Source organism: Helicoverpa zea, chromosome 4 (genome assembly GCF_022581195.2).
Source record: "Helicoverpa zea isolate HzStark_Cry1AcR chromosome 4, ilHelZeax1.1, whole genome shotgun sequence".
Classification (NCBI taxonomy): Eukaryota; Metazoa; Arthropoda; class Insecta; order Lepidoptera; family Noctuidae; genus Helicoverpa; species Helicoverpa zea.
In genome coordinates this window covers 1,209,346-1,223,508 of record NC_061455.1, presented here as the reverse complement: position 1 = coordinate 1,223,508, position 14,163 = coordinate 1,209,346, and the positions used below count along the sequence as shown (strand labels likewise).

The 14,163-nt window shown below is 40.3% G+C and overlaps 1 protein-coding gene across 8 annotated transcripts in view; it reads left to right on the top strand.

The window, feature by feature from the left end:
• Positions 1-14,163, top strand: part of LOC124629730 (muscle-specific protein 300 kDa-like) — a 170,206-nt gene that overhangs the window by 125,376 nt on the left and 30,667 nt on the right. For 6 of the 8 annotated variants that reach the window (XR_006984319.1, XM_047163253.1, XM_047163255.1 and 3 more), the window contains 2 exons: positions 3,272-3,454; positions 3,985-14,115. Coding sequence is in view for 7 of the 8 variants with exons in the window: in XM_047163253.1 (XP_047019209.1) it covers positions 3,272-3,454; positions 3,985-14,115 (10,314 nt within the window). In the remaining variant the exon portion in view is untranslated. The remainder of the gene's footprint in view (positions 1-3,271; positions 3,455-3,984; positions 14,116-14,163) is intronic. The other 2 variants (XM_047163257.1, XM_047163252.1) reach the window with 1 other exon arrangement.

Here is a 14,163-nt window from a genome sequence, read left to right as displayed (position 1 = left end):
AAGTTGTTATAGACACAAATAACTAAAATTGTGCTTTGTAAGCAAATCTAGCACATTTATTTAATCTTTTACATTCAAAATTTACAATACAGTATCCGCAGTATATTTTCAATAGCTATTGAAGTCTATATCTATTGAATCAGTTATTTAAAGCCTTGGGCTGGGTTAGTTATGGTCAGCCAGCCGGGTGAAACGACTCGGATACAATTAATGTGAAACCCGGCGACCATTCAAAACCAACTGAGCCTAACTAAATAACGATTAGTGGGATTTATACCTGTCTGGTAAATCTGTCTGAATTTAGGTAATACGATAGTGAATACCAGGTTGAATGCAGGTCGCTTCCAACAGGTATCTGTGGAGATCAAAGGGGGAGGCCTATGTTCAGCAGTGGACGTCCTATGGCTGAGATGATGATGATGATGATAGTGAATACCTAGTACGGTAGTTTTATAAAGTATGGTGATAGCAACTTTGTGTTAATTACCCTGACACCTATGTATGTCTATATTAATGAACCTAGAGTATTTACAGCAACACAGATTAGGCATTAGTTATAAAGATTATTCCTTCTACCTTACATAGCTTTTTGACCTTTAGAAAGTCGTCATTGGTAAAAGACAAACCTTACGGCGTGATGCACCATTTTATTATAACGATAACCGAACCATTCTCAGTTGTCAAATCGCCAATTTGACCAATGGGTGCAAGTACAAGGCTGGTTATGTTTTGTTTTAATGGTGAAACTTACCCTTAGGAATTTAGAAAACCCTAGTAGGTATTAGTATATTTGCACCTTGTCACATCGCAAACAACTATGTCAGTGACTTCTTAAATAATGATTACGTCTGTTGTTTACCTGCCCACGCAAGTTGTAAGAGCATAGTAAACGACAATATCATGTACTATCCAATTCTACGAGCTATTTTTATATTCAAGCTTACATTTTGTACGACATTGGCATTTTGGTGAAGTAAATATTTAGAGACCAATATTTGTTTCATCAATTTGATGTGGAAATGGATATACAGTCGATGCTTGTTGACACATTAGGTACTTGGAGCTTTATAAAGTTTTTAACTAGCTTCTGCTAGCGGTTTTACCCTTGTCCTGTGGGAACCACTTACCCCAAGCCTGAGGTCAAAAAGTAGCTCTTCAGCTTTTTAATATTAGCATAGATGACAATATATATGACTATTTTCTTATTCTTTTGATGTTATATCCGTAAATAAACTCATATTGATCTAATAGATATATTGGTGTATTAAGTAATCGTAATGGGCTTTGAAGCGTTTCCAAAAAGCTTTATCATCAGCTGTTTCGAGGAATGACGCCATTGTTTCGATCATTTCCAAAGTAGTCTCACAATTTGTACTTATTATCGTCCGATCAATGACATCACTTGATTCTTTTGTAGCTCATTATTATTTTAAGAGGACACATATGGTCTTAAGATCATTATTAAATACTATTAAAAAATATGTAATTATGTGAGGAACTCCAAAACATTTGAAGGAAAATAATTGTTCACAAAAAAAAAACAGACCTAATACAGGTTTTTATGAAAAGTCGAGCTAGTTGCATGGTTCCAAGGAGTTGGGCTCATGGAGAAGAACCGGCAAGAAACTCCATTGTAAGTAATTACAGATAGCTCTAATGTCTTTAATCCAAATAGCATGTCTATGAACGATAAAATAATTACATAATGAACATTAAACTATCCCATAAGATGAGCGTTAAGATAATTTTAACCGAATCATTAAACTAATATGTACCAAACGACCCGCGGGCGTCTCATAATATTTTACGAGATCCGTGCCTAAGTTATACAAATATGTTGAATGAGTCATATTGTGAATAATTCTTACAATTAAACGATGAATGCATTTGACATTCAGGTGTCCTAGTGATGTTTACATTGATTTTCAGAAATAAGTGATGTGTTAAGTCGTAAATGAGTTACTTATTTCTCGTAATTATTTTTTCCTTGTAAAGTAGGACCTATAGCTAACTGTCCATCCTTCACGTTTGTAGGTAAAATGATAGTACATTCGTAGATTTTTGTCCTGGTCTACAACCTTGACAGTCTTAATTAAATGTGGGTTAAACGTTTGTTTGTTCTCAAATAATAAGGATAAAACGAATACTTAATTGGAATCATTAATATAGCTTGTAGGTGCATACATTTAGTAGCCGATATCCTTATTTGTTTAAAAGGGTCAAAATACACGTTACAAAGTACCTAGTGACTGATGACTGGTCTAGAATAAGATACAGCTTAAATTACATAGTAGATAATATAATAAACAGGTTTTTTTTTGTTTGTTGGTACCTAAAGGCTCCGAAAGTACTGATTCAATTTAAACAAAATCTTTCACTGTTAGAAAGCTACACTCTTCCCGAGTAACAAAGGCTATATTTTATCCCGGTACGGGCAGTAGTTCTCCCGGGACGCGGGTGAAACCACGAGAAAAGGACTAGTAATCAACTACAAAAGGTAACGATCAACTGTAACTATGTACATGTTAATTTTTATTAGTCCATGACATAATAAGTATGACAAATAGCATACTTTCCAGCTAACATCACGTCTATTATTAGATTTTTTTCTCAGAAAATGGTTACAACATATTTATTTTCGGTTTATCTCCTTCAATTAGTGTGCGATGCATTTTATTTGAGATAATAGTGCGGTGATTGTCACACCTTGTACTCTCCGTTGCATATATTGTGCTCTCCGTTGCATATATTTTATTATTTTATTGGGTTCGTTTATTTCTTTATCTTATTTTGTTTACAGAGGCAATTATAGCGTGTGTCAATTGTGAAGGACAAAAAAGCTTCGAACTATCGTGTCTTTATATAATTTTTATTCTTTGAATCTAGTCACTACTTACATTGAAGGTTACCATTTGGCTCCGTTAGTGTCATTTTGAAGTCATGAAACATATTTAGATTTTTACAGCTAGTGTGTATTTCGTCACTGCGTTTATCTTCAGAGTTAAACCCAGCAATAAAATTGTGTAACACGTTTGTTTCTGAAAAACAACGTTGTTGTTCTTTCTGTCTTATTACTGTCCTTAATCTATATATTCTTCTTCTATTTTAAACTTTTGTCAAGTTTAAGCTTAATCTTCTTTTAAACGTAGGTATTTATGGCTAATATTCCTGAACGTTAGCTTATCGTAACTCAGTTCATAAAAATACTTTCTTAACTTTAGAAATATTGTCAACCTACAACCAAACTAACCGGTTACTCGAACAATTTCAGGAGGGCATCACAATTCTAGTCAAGTGCGAAGAAGCGGCGGAGATCTTGGAGACGAAGATCATGGAGTACCGGCAGGAGCAGGAGGTGCAGTCCCTGCTCAAGGAGCTGGTCGTCATGAAGGTCAGGATCAGCAAGTTGCTGACGCAGGCCAGGGACGGCATCAACATCATCCAGGTAAGAAAGGTAAAGCCTTCCACTTTCTTACGCAGGAACTAACTGGTTTGCTCAGTTTACTACTAACTAGCTTCTACTATATTTCATCCCGTGGGAACCTTTGCACGAACCCGAATAAAAAGTAGCGATAAATGGCCTTCCCCGATAAATGGGCTATCTATCACTGAAAGATTTTTCAAATCGGACTTCCTGAGATTAGCGCATTCAAACAAACAAATAAATCCTTCAGCTTTACAATGTTAGTATAGATATTATGTTAATATTGTAATGATATTTATTTTAGTATTTGTGTACACTTGATCGTTTGCATATGTGAGGTGTTTGTTAATCAACACATGGTGCTAGGGAAAATCCTAGTGTTTATATCTGTTTGATTACAATATTGTATCATTATTTAGAGAACTAGAACTAACTTGAACATGTTTAAAGATATATTGTTTGGCATGCTTCAGATACACACGTATTTAGTAAGAAAACATGATTATTCAGTGTAATTCTATTTATACAATTCAGCTAACCTTTTTAAATAATGTTTTCAGGACGCCAAAGTGGAGGTGGCTCGCCAGGCGAAGGAGGTTGAAGAGCAGAAGGAGAAAATCGCTAAACTGGACAAGTGGCTGGAGACCATCAACAATGGACTCAAGGAGACCACCGTGCAGTCAGAAGTTCTCACAGAGGAAGATATTATTCGATATATTGAAGTTTACGAGCGCTACATCAGGGAGTACGAGGAGTATGAGATTATACTGAAGTCAATAACTGTGATAAGTCAAGATGAATCTAGTCAGTCATTAAGGGCGAAGTTGAATGCTACACAGAAGGCGTTAGAGGAAACGAAACATCTAGTCATTATAGAGATAGAGAGGTTAAGACAAGTGCTGCTGCAGATGAGATTAGTACCAGAAGCTGTCGAGGAGGACATCTCGCAGACTGACAGGACAATCGACTCAACATCGATGCCTGAAGAAGTCGTGTCGCCGAGAGAAATCGTCAAAGAAAAAGAACCATCAGAGAAAGCACCATCGGTTAAACAGCCGTCCGTCGAAGAAAGTGTGAAAGTTACAGTACAGGAAAGCAAACCTAGTCACGAGAAGCCTGAACCAATTCAGGTTGTCAAAGAAACTGTGGCAATGGAAACGCAGACCGGCAAGAGTCTCATGTCAGAACCTCCATCCGTGTCTGACAAATCTGTGATATGCCAACCAGAGGCGATTGTGACGCATGACGTGTCCATCACGTGCGCTCCTCCTATGGAAATGGCAGTACAAACTAGTGAACCACACTCTGAAACTAAAGAAATCCTAGAAAACATCCAAGTCAGACAGACAATTTCTGACGGTCATGAGACTATTGAAATTGCCAGCAGACCTGTGATTAGAGAGCAGAAACTTGATGAGAAATCTCTTCTAGTTGATGCTAACTACAGGGATGATAACTTAAGAAAAGATTCTCAACTGAATATTACTCATAGTCTGCCACAGTCCTTCGAGACAGTAATGACGGAACCCGATGAAACAACCACAGAAGTAGTAGTCGACGCTGATGGTACTAGGAGGATTATTGTGAAGAAGGTCCGAAAGACCTTAGTCACACGGCAGCAGGTAGTTCATAGCCAACAACGTGAATCTCATATACTATCAAGTGACCTCCCACTAGACCAGGCTTACTCCCAAATAGTTATTCATGATGAGAAAGCTGGAACATCTACAACCTTGGATGATGGTGCAGTACAACACATGGAATACCAGACTTTCGGTGGTCAGGTAATAACTAGTTTACCTGGAGGAGAAGTAACGATCCAAGAATTCACATCTAAACCAGACATGATGATAACTATGGAGAAGGATATGAACCCAGAGCAGATACTATTACTAGCTGAGGGTCAAGAACTACCGCAAGTGCAGACCTCTACATCAAGTGTAACGGCAGTCGTTCAACAAGTCACAAAGAGAATAGTCAAAACGCGTAGGCGTATCATACGTCGCGTTGTTATCATTGACGGCAAAGAACACGTTACCGAAGAAATTGTTGAAGAACCTGATAATGTAGAAGTCGTAGAAGAACAGATTCCAAGGGTTTCTATCAACGTCAGGGAGAGAGGAGACGTACCAACAACTGGCGAAGAAAATGATGACGATGGTGGAGGCGATCACCCTGCCCTACCTCCTCACAAAGATGATGAGTCTTCTCGTGGTGATATACCAAGAGATGACAAACCATCTGGAGATAAGCCCGACGATGATAATATTAAGAGAAAACCTAAAGATGATCAAGAACCAACACAACAAGTAGATGAACCAATTGAGCTTACCCAGGCTCAACAACTAGAGAAAATGATGCAGGACTTCATACAAAAGGAAAGCAGCAGTCAGCGTAAGCATGTCACAAAAACTACTACTACACGCTCTTCCCAAGAACGAGAAGGCACTCCAGTAAAAACAGTGACGGTGTCAGAATCTTTTGAAATTCTGCCAGGTGATGAAATGCATATAACACAAGAACCTGATGAAACTACCTACACTGTACAAGAACCTCACGAAGGCCAGACTACATTCATAACTCATGGAACGCAGCATTCAACCTTTGAATCTTCTTCAACCAATGTGGCTACTGTCGTACAGAAGGTCACTAGAAAGATTACAAGAACACGGAAACGTATTATCAAGCACATACAAATTATAGACGGCAAAGAACATGTTACTGAAGAAGTAATTGAAGAACCAGATGATGTTGAAATCATCGAAGAGGAACCCAATGTATCACACAGCATACAAACTGAAGGCGTTAAAACAAAACGCATTAAAATCATTAAACAAGTGCAGATAATAGATGGTAAAGAACATGTAACTGAACAAATCGTTGAAGAACCAGATGATGAATACATTCCTGATTCGACTATTACTACTGAAATTGACGTCTCGTTAAGCAAGCCTGATGTTTTGGAAGTTATTCAAGAAGATGAGAAAGTAGACCACCCAATTACTAGGTCAACCACCGTTACTGTAATGCCGTCATCTAAAGACACAACCATCGTAGATGTGACTAAGAGCTTTATCGGCACAGAAATGCTCCATTCCGTGCCTTCAGCTTTGGAAGAACCGAGTGATAAACCTGATTCATCTGTTAAAATCGTTGAAGAAGTTTTGAAGATTAGTGAGCCCAAAACTACCACCATAGTTACATCAGCAGAACCGGATGTAATCAAAACAACTACAGTAACTAAACATTCTTCAACTGAAGTTACTACTGTGACTTCTACTGATCAACAAAAGACAAGTTTGATAGATGCTACAAAGAGTTTGCTTGGAAGCGAAATCGGACATTCATTCTCACCTCAAGATGTTACAAAGAAACCTAAAGATGACAAAACACCAATTGAAGAAGTCGAATTCATTAAATCCGGAAGCCCAGATGCTACAGTGATCACTAAAACGGTTACTGTAACTGGACCAACGGAACAATCTAAGACGGTCACAACCATTACTACGTCTGAGAAATCAGGTCCCGTAGTCACACAAAAAGAAACTGTTACAGTTGTAGGCTCTACTGAAATAATACCTTCCACAAAACCGATTGAAGAAGAAAAAGTTCCTAAACAGGTCCCACAAGACAAAACTCAGGAGCCAGATACGGTAATGCAAAAGATTCAAGAAACTGTCCAATCTACTGAACCTGAAATTTCAGTTACTACTAAAACGACAAAAACAACTAAAGTGACTGAAGTAGCCACTGAAAAACCAGTTGTTATTGAAACTGTAACTAAAACAACAGTTACTGAGGTTCCTGAAACAAATGGCTTTAAAGATACCAGTCTCATTGATATAACTAAGAGCTTGATTGGCAGTGAAACGGATCATTCTGCCATTTCTAAAATACCAGCATCACCTGTTAAGGCACCGAAAGATGTTAAACAGGTTGTGGAGAAAGAACCTGAAGCTCCTAAGGAACCAGAGCCACTGAAGTCAGTTGATGAGAAACTGCCTAAGGACGAAGAACTAAAGCCCAAAGTAACGGTAGAAATGAAGTTGACTGAAGAACGTTTGCCTGACAAGGAACTTCATAAACAACCAACAGAAATCATTGAAACAACTGTCCAGTCACAAAAGGATACATCTCTACATGATATTACAAAGAGCTTCCTTGGAACTGAAATCGACCATTCTACAATTCACAAACCTGTAGAAAAGCCTCAAAAACCAGATGTTATTCCTGAAAAACCGAAATCAGATGAGCCATCTAAACGGGAAGAGACAATAACTGTTGATGGTGGCAAAGCAGTCACCAGTGTAACTACAACAACAACAAGTGTGCAAGAATCAGTAGTTTCCAAAGCACCTGAAACTGTCAAAATCGTTAAAGAAACTATTGAAGTTGAACCACAACCTATTAGCATAACTGAGGAAATTGTGGTACCTACACCCGAGTTGGCTCAAGCTGTAGAAGTGACTCCTGTGACTCCTGCCAGTCAACCAGATGAGCCTAAGGACAGCGGTCTCGTTGATCTTACTAAGAGCTTTATTGGCAGCGAGATGGACCATACAGTGGTGTCCAAAATACCTGCTGTACCCATTAAAAGAGAGTTTTCACTTGAAATGGCTGTTGAAGCTATGGAAGAACCTAAACCTGTGCCTGAAACTGTAACGCCTGTCAAAGAAACAGTAGCTCCAGAAACTGTCACCACAACCAAAGTAACGGAAACAATTGAAAAGTTAATCACACCTGAATCTGTCAAGCCAGGTATTCCTGTGGAGGATAAGAAAATTGAAGAAACGGCTAAACTAACCGAAGAGCATGTTATACCAGAACAGAAACCAACAGATATCAGCGTGGAGTTTGTCACAAAAGAAATAACTGAACAAACTGGTGTGACGCAATTCAACATCTCTGAATTCACTAAAGAGTTTATAGACAAGGAGAGCATTCAACATGAAAGTATTCCAGCTTCTGCCAAGCCTGAAGAAAAGCCTTCAGATAAACCACTGGCTGACATTCCAAAAGACGTTTCTGAGACTAGTGTCAAAGAAGTTACTGAAATATCTGTTGGTACTGTTACAGAACCAGAGCCAAAACAACCTGATGATAAATCATCGTCAGTATATATCTCTATTAAAGAACAAGCAATCCCAGAACCCAAAGATGATGTACCTTCAGTTGCAAAGGATATTAAACCTCTAGAACCAGTTATACAAGAACCTGAACAAATTCAACAACAGCCTATTCCAGTGCCTAAGGAAGATACACCTAAATCTATTGAAGATGGTTTCCTACAAACTGAGACTACCACACCACAAATTGGCATTGTTGAACTAACTAAAGAACTTATTATCAAAGAAGGAACCGAAAAATATGAACAAGTTCCTGAAACTATCAAGACTGACATTGAGCTGGTCGTGAGTCACGTTACGACTGAAAAGGCACCAACACAGTCTACGGTAGAAGTGGAACCATTGAAAGTAGGAACAGTTATTTCGGAATCTGATGTAACTGAAACTCCTGTGGCACCCGAAACGTCTTATATCAGACAGTTTGAGCCCCAAGTCCAAGGTTCTTCTGACAGTGTGAACAAACTCTTGATGACATTTGGCCAGCCTGAGACACAAGATGTTCCTTCACAAACTACTGAATTCGTTGGTCCTTCTCAACCAACGATAACTAAACCTGATACTAAATATGATGTGTCCATGTTACTTCAGTCTGAACGTCAAGACACCGATCTGCGAGGATTCAAACCTGATACTCAAGTTACACAACCCGACAAGCCAGAGCAGACAGTAGATATATCTTTGTCCTTAACTAAATCCCGAGAGCCAAAGAAGGTTGAACCTAAAGTACAATATGATTTGAAGGTTGCAGATTTCGAAGCTGAGCCGATCGTTGTCAAGAAAGATATTGAAGTGGTTCTGCCAAGCGAAGTAAAGATCACGAAAGAACATGTCAAAGTTCCTGTTGCTGATGTTGTTGCAGAACAACCTCAAAAAGAAATCACACCGCCAGAATCAGTTAAAGAACATAAGAAGAGCAGAAAGAAGAAAAAGCATAAGGCTGGTTCAACAACAAGCGAGTCTACTGAAATTGAAACAGACAAAAGCATTGCTGGTACTGATAGTTCATCTCTCAGTCACTATGTGGAACTTCCGACTTCGCCTCCACGTGAATCTCCTACACCAACAGAAGAGGTACTCGAGACAGTTGTCCAAGAAACAATTCCTGAACCGGTAAAAGAACCGTCACCAGTCGTTAAAACTGCATCACCAGAACCTATTGTAGAACCTGTTGTACCTGAAGAACCTAAAGTTGAAACACCAGCAGAACAAATTATTGAAGAACCACAGATACCTGTGATCGAAGACTCGTATGTTGAATCTGAGTCTCTGACCATATCAGAGGAACGAGGATATGAGGCTGAGGACATTTCTTTGGGTCCAGTAGCAACACCTGACAAAAAGAAGAAACATAAGAAACGAAAGCCTCATGGGGTTAGTGAGGAAACTGCTTACCCTGTAATCACTACAACTGAGACTGATGATACAACTGTGACCACACCAGTTGAAATGCAGGAACCTTCTAAGAAGAAAGATAAGAAACGTAAGAGGAAAACACCTGCTGAACCAGCGAAGTCTCCTTCAGAGCCTGATCTAGAACCAGAACCGATAGTGGAACCAGTACCTGAAGTGAAACCTGAAAGTCCTAAACAAGGAACTGAAGTAGAAGCTACATCACCTAAGGAGGAATCCTACCATACAATAAGCGAAACTTCAGACATCACCACGGTCAAGATCGTTGAAGAATGCGTCCAAAGCAGTCCTGAGACGGCTGAAAGGGAAGTAGGAACCATTCTTAAATTCCCAGTTCCAGTTGTTGAAGAAATCGTCACTCAGGAATATTCTATTCAAACATCACCTGAGGAAACCGAGCCTATCGAGGAGATATCCCGACCTGAAACGTCTGACATTGAACTGCAAACAACGCCAACATCTATGAGCGAAGTCATTACACAAACCACGCCGGTAGAAGATAAAGAAGCTCACACACAAACTATTGAAGAAGTCACTACTGTTGTTGAAAAGATAATGTCTGATACAGAAATACAAACTAGTAGGTCTGAAACTCCCGAAAAAATTGTTCAACTGGAAGCCACGACTCAGGTTATTCCTCATGATATCAGCACACCTGAAGAGAAGTTCTCACAGACCTCTCCGGTTGTTGAAGAACCTGTTGTTGTACCAGAAAAATCAATAACACCTGAGATTGTTACAGAATCAAGAGAAATGCAAACTTCACCCTTACCTGTTGTACAGAAAGATGAGAAGAGTACTGAAGTCCTTGTCGAAACCACTGAAACGGATATTCAGACTGTTCAACGAGAAATCACAGAACAAGGAACATCAACTACTCCTGTTAAAGAGAAAGAGCTGACCGAGATGGGAATGCAAACACCTGAAGTTCCTCTTGTTAGTGCTTTCACTCAGTCTGATGTGCCTGAACCAGAGCCTGTTAAAGAAGTCGAGCCGATTGAAATCCCAGATGTACCTTCACTACCTTCACTTGAGATCAAGAAGGAAGTCATCACAGTTGACAGCACACAGCAAACGACTCCAAGAGAAGAAGTGGTTGCTCCAACACTGGAAGTTAAGGAGGAGGTTATTACTGTTGATACATCACAGCAAACCACCCCGAGAGAACCGGAACCGGTAGTACAAGAAGTTCCAGTAGTCCCAGAAGTACCAAAAGTACCATCACCTCCTGTGGAACAGGCACCGGAACCTGAGCCAACACCAGTCGTTGAATCAGTCATTGCACCTGTTGTTGAACCAAAGAAGGAAATTATTACTATGGACAGCACACAACAAACTTCTCCGAGATGGCCACCTGTTGTAGCAGCGGCTCCAGAGCCAGTCCCGGTACTAGACCTGCAAAGGAGAGAAGTCGTTACAATTGACAGCACTCAACAAACATCACCTAGAGTTTATTCTGAAGACTCCATTTCTACATCTACGGATGAGCCTTACGAAGTCCATCTTAGAGCTCAGATCTCCATTCCTCAAGCTACAACTGACTTCATCGAGAGTGAACGCTCCTTTGAAGAACCTCCGCAATCAATTTTGGGTGACAAATACAAACAGAGGAAACGGAAACCCAAGAAGAAAACAGAGTCTCCTCTTGTACAATCACCGGAAAGTCTGTCAGATCCTATCAACACAGAACTTTCTTTGTCCATGACACCGACAAGTGAAGATATGTCACTCAAGGACGCTTCTTCGATAGATGAAGGAATCTCTCAATTGGTTAGCCCGATGATGCCTAAGCAACCTCAACACAAGTTAACTTATTCCGACGTTGTGCAAAGATCTAAATCAAAATCTCCATCACCAAGCAAAACCATCATCCCTCAGAAATCAGAGAAGGCTCGACTGCTAGACGCTCTTGAAAAGAGAACTCAATCAGTAACAGAACCGCAGAAGACCATACCTGACGATTCCATGACTGTTGCATTATTAGAGCCCTCAGTTGAGAAATCATACAATCTTGTCGTCAACAAAGAATTAGATGAATTGAAGAATTCGATAGAAAGCAATGATCCAGTTCGTACAGAAAGAAGTGTTATTATAGTCATTGAAACTATTTCAATATGGCTAGAAGAAATACAGTACAAGATCCAAAGACAGACCGTCAGCGGCGTCAAGCCGACAGAGGAAGCTGAGCGTCTGAAGTCACTCAAGAAGCACGTGCAAGATTTGAGGACCATCATTGAAGTGACTGAAGTGAATGAGGAGATTATTACTTTGATCGAAACATTAACGCGTCAAGTGAACGCGGTTAATACTTTGAACAGTCAAAGCTCGGACAAAGTAAAACAAGTGGAACGCGAATGGATCAAGTTTTTGGAAGACACAGACAAACTGAGTGACTCCGTAGAAGCAGTCAAGAGTACACTTGACGATATCATACTTTCAGAAATACCAACGCAACAGAAATTGGACAAGTTAGACAAAATTGAAACGGATAACTTGGACAATATTGTAAACGTCAGGAAAATGTTCAAGAGATGTCGCAGTTTAGTCGAAGCGAACCCTAAGAGGGAGTGCCCATCTAAATTATACAATGCCGATGATGACACTAAACAAGTGGAGAATACTATCAACACAGAAAGAGATAGACTGTTACAACTAGCTTCTCTCGCGGAAGAATATGAACAAACTCTACAGGACTTTGGGCAGATTACTGATGTCGCAGAAGCTTTGCTCGATGGCAAGATCATCGTATCAGACTTAGACCATCTGCATGAGGAAATTCAAAAGCACAGAAAATTCTTCGTAAACCTGAGCCATTGCAGAGCTATCCTCGAATCACTGGAAGACAACTTAGACAGTGAAACCAGAGCAAAGTTCTCATCGTTGCATAATTCACTGCATGACAGAGCTACAGTTATCATCGACAGGGCTGCGAGTCGAGCTCAACAAATGACCCTGGCAGCGTCAAGATGGTCGCTTCTGCAACACGGCATGAAGGAGGAACAGCAATGGCTCGTGGTAGCTCAGCAGAGAGTCCCAGACCTGAGCAACGTGACATCAAGAGATCACGAACAGTACATCAATCTCTATCAGTCCATTAGCTTGGACGTCTCTCATCATTACGCAAAGATGCTGCGTTTGTTGTCCATTACTGAAAGTCTACAGAACTTGATAGTATGTTCCGGCTTAGAAACGGAGTGTTCTGTAGCGCTTGATACGCTGCTGAAACTTCAGGAGGATGTAGACTCGAGGTTGACTAGACTGACAGCCTTCAAAGAGAACTGGATGACATACGACTTGCTCATCGATAGGATTGAAGGATGGATGAAGATTGCCAACAGAGAGCTAGAGTTCATAACTCCAGAGAACATTACAACAACTGGCAACCTCAGAAGGTTCTGGGAACTTAAGGCTCAACACGAAGTCCACAACAACTTGAAGAATGAATCAGGAGTACAATTCGAAAAGGCTCTCGAAATCTTACCAGTCTCTGACGAAATGGTGCAACGTCAATTCTTCTCTAAGATCGAAGACAAATGGAGTGACTTGGCATCAAAGATCGACAACATCCACTCGTCTGCTATTCAGAACATCTCAGACCGTGATGTGTCCTCGGGTGAAAAGCTTAACATCCTGGAAGAAGAACTAAGAGAACTTCGCGCTTCATTGGAAAGCCTTAAAGGCGTGATCAAGAGCGAAGACGAACTGAACCTGTACATTGAAAGACTGCAAGTTATGACTGGACGCATCGATAGGATACAGAACGAGTTAGGCAGATTGAGCTTATTGCCTACTGCTGAATCAGAGCGCCTCGGTGCTTTGTTGACGCAGTCTGGCATTCTGAACGATCAGATATCTGAGGAGTTGGAGCGCAGCATGTTGCTGAAGGAGAAGATAGTGCAGGTGCAGGTCGGCATTCAAAGATGCCAGAAGAGTCAGCGCCGAGCTCGGTTGACGCTTGAAGAGTGCGAAGCTGCTGAAAGACTGGGAAGTGATGTGGTGGAGAGGGCTTCGGAGAACTGTGACAAGCTGATAGAAGAGTTAGCGTCTCAATGGCGCGATATTCTGGCGCTGCGGCAGTCGCTGCACACGCTGCCGACCAGTCTGCGTGTCGTCGTGTCGCCCACGGGCGTCGAGAAAGACATCTCTGCTTTGCAGGTAAATATTGTCTTTATACAATATAAAAAATCATCAGTTTAATATTAA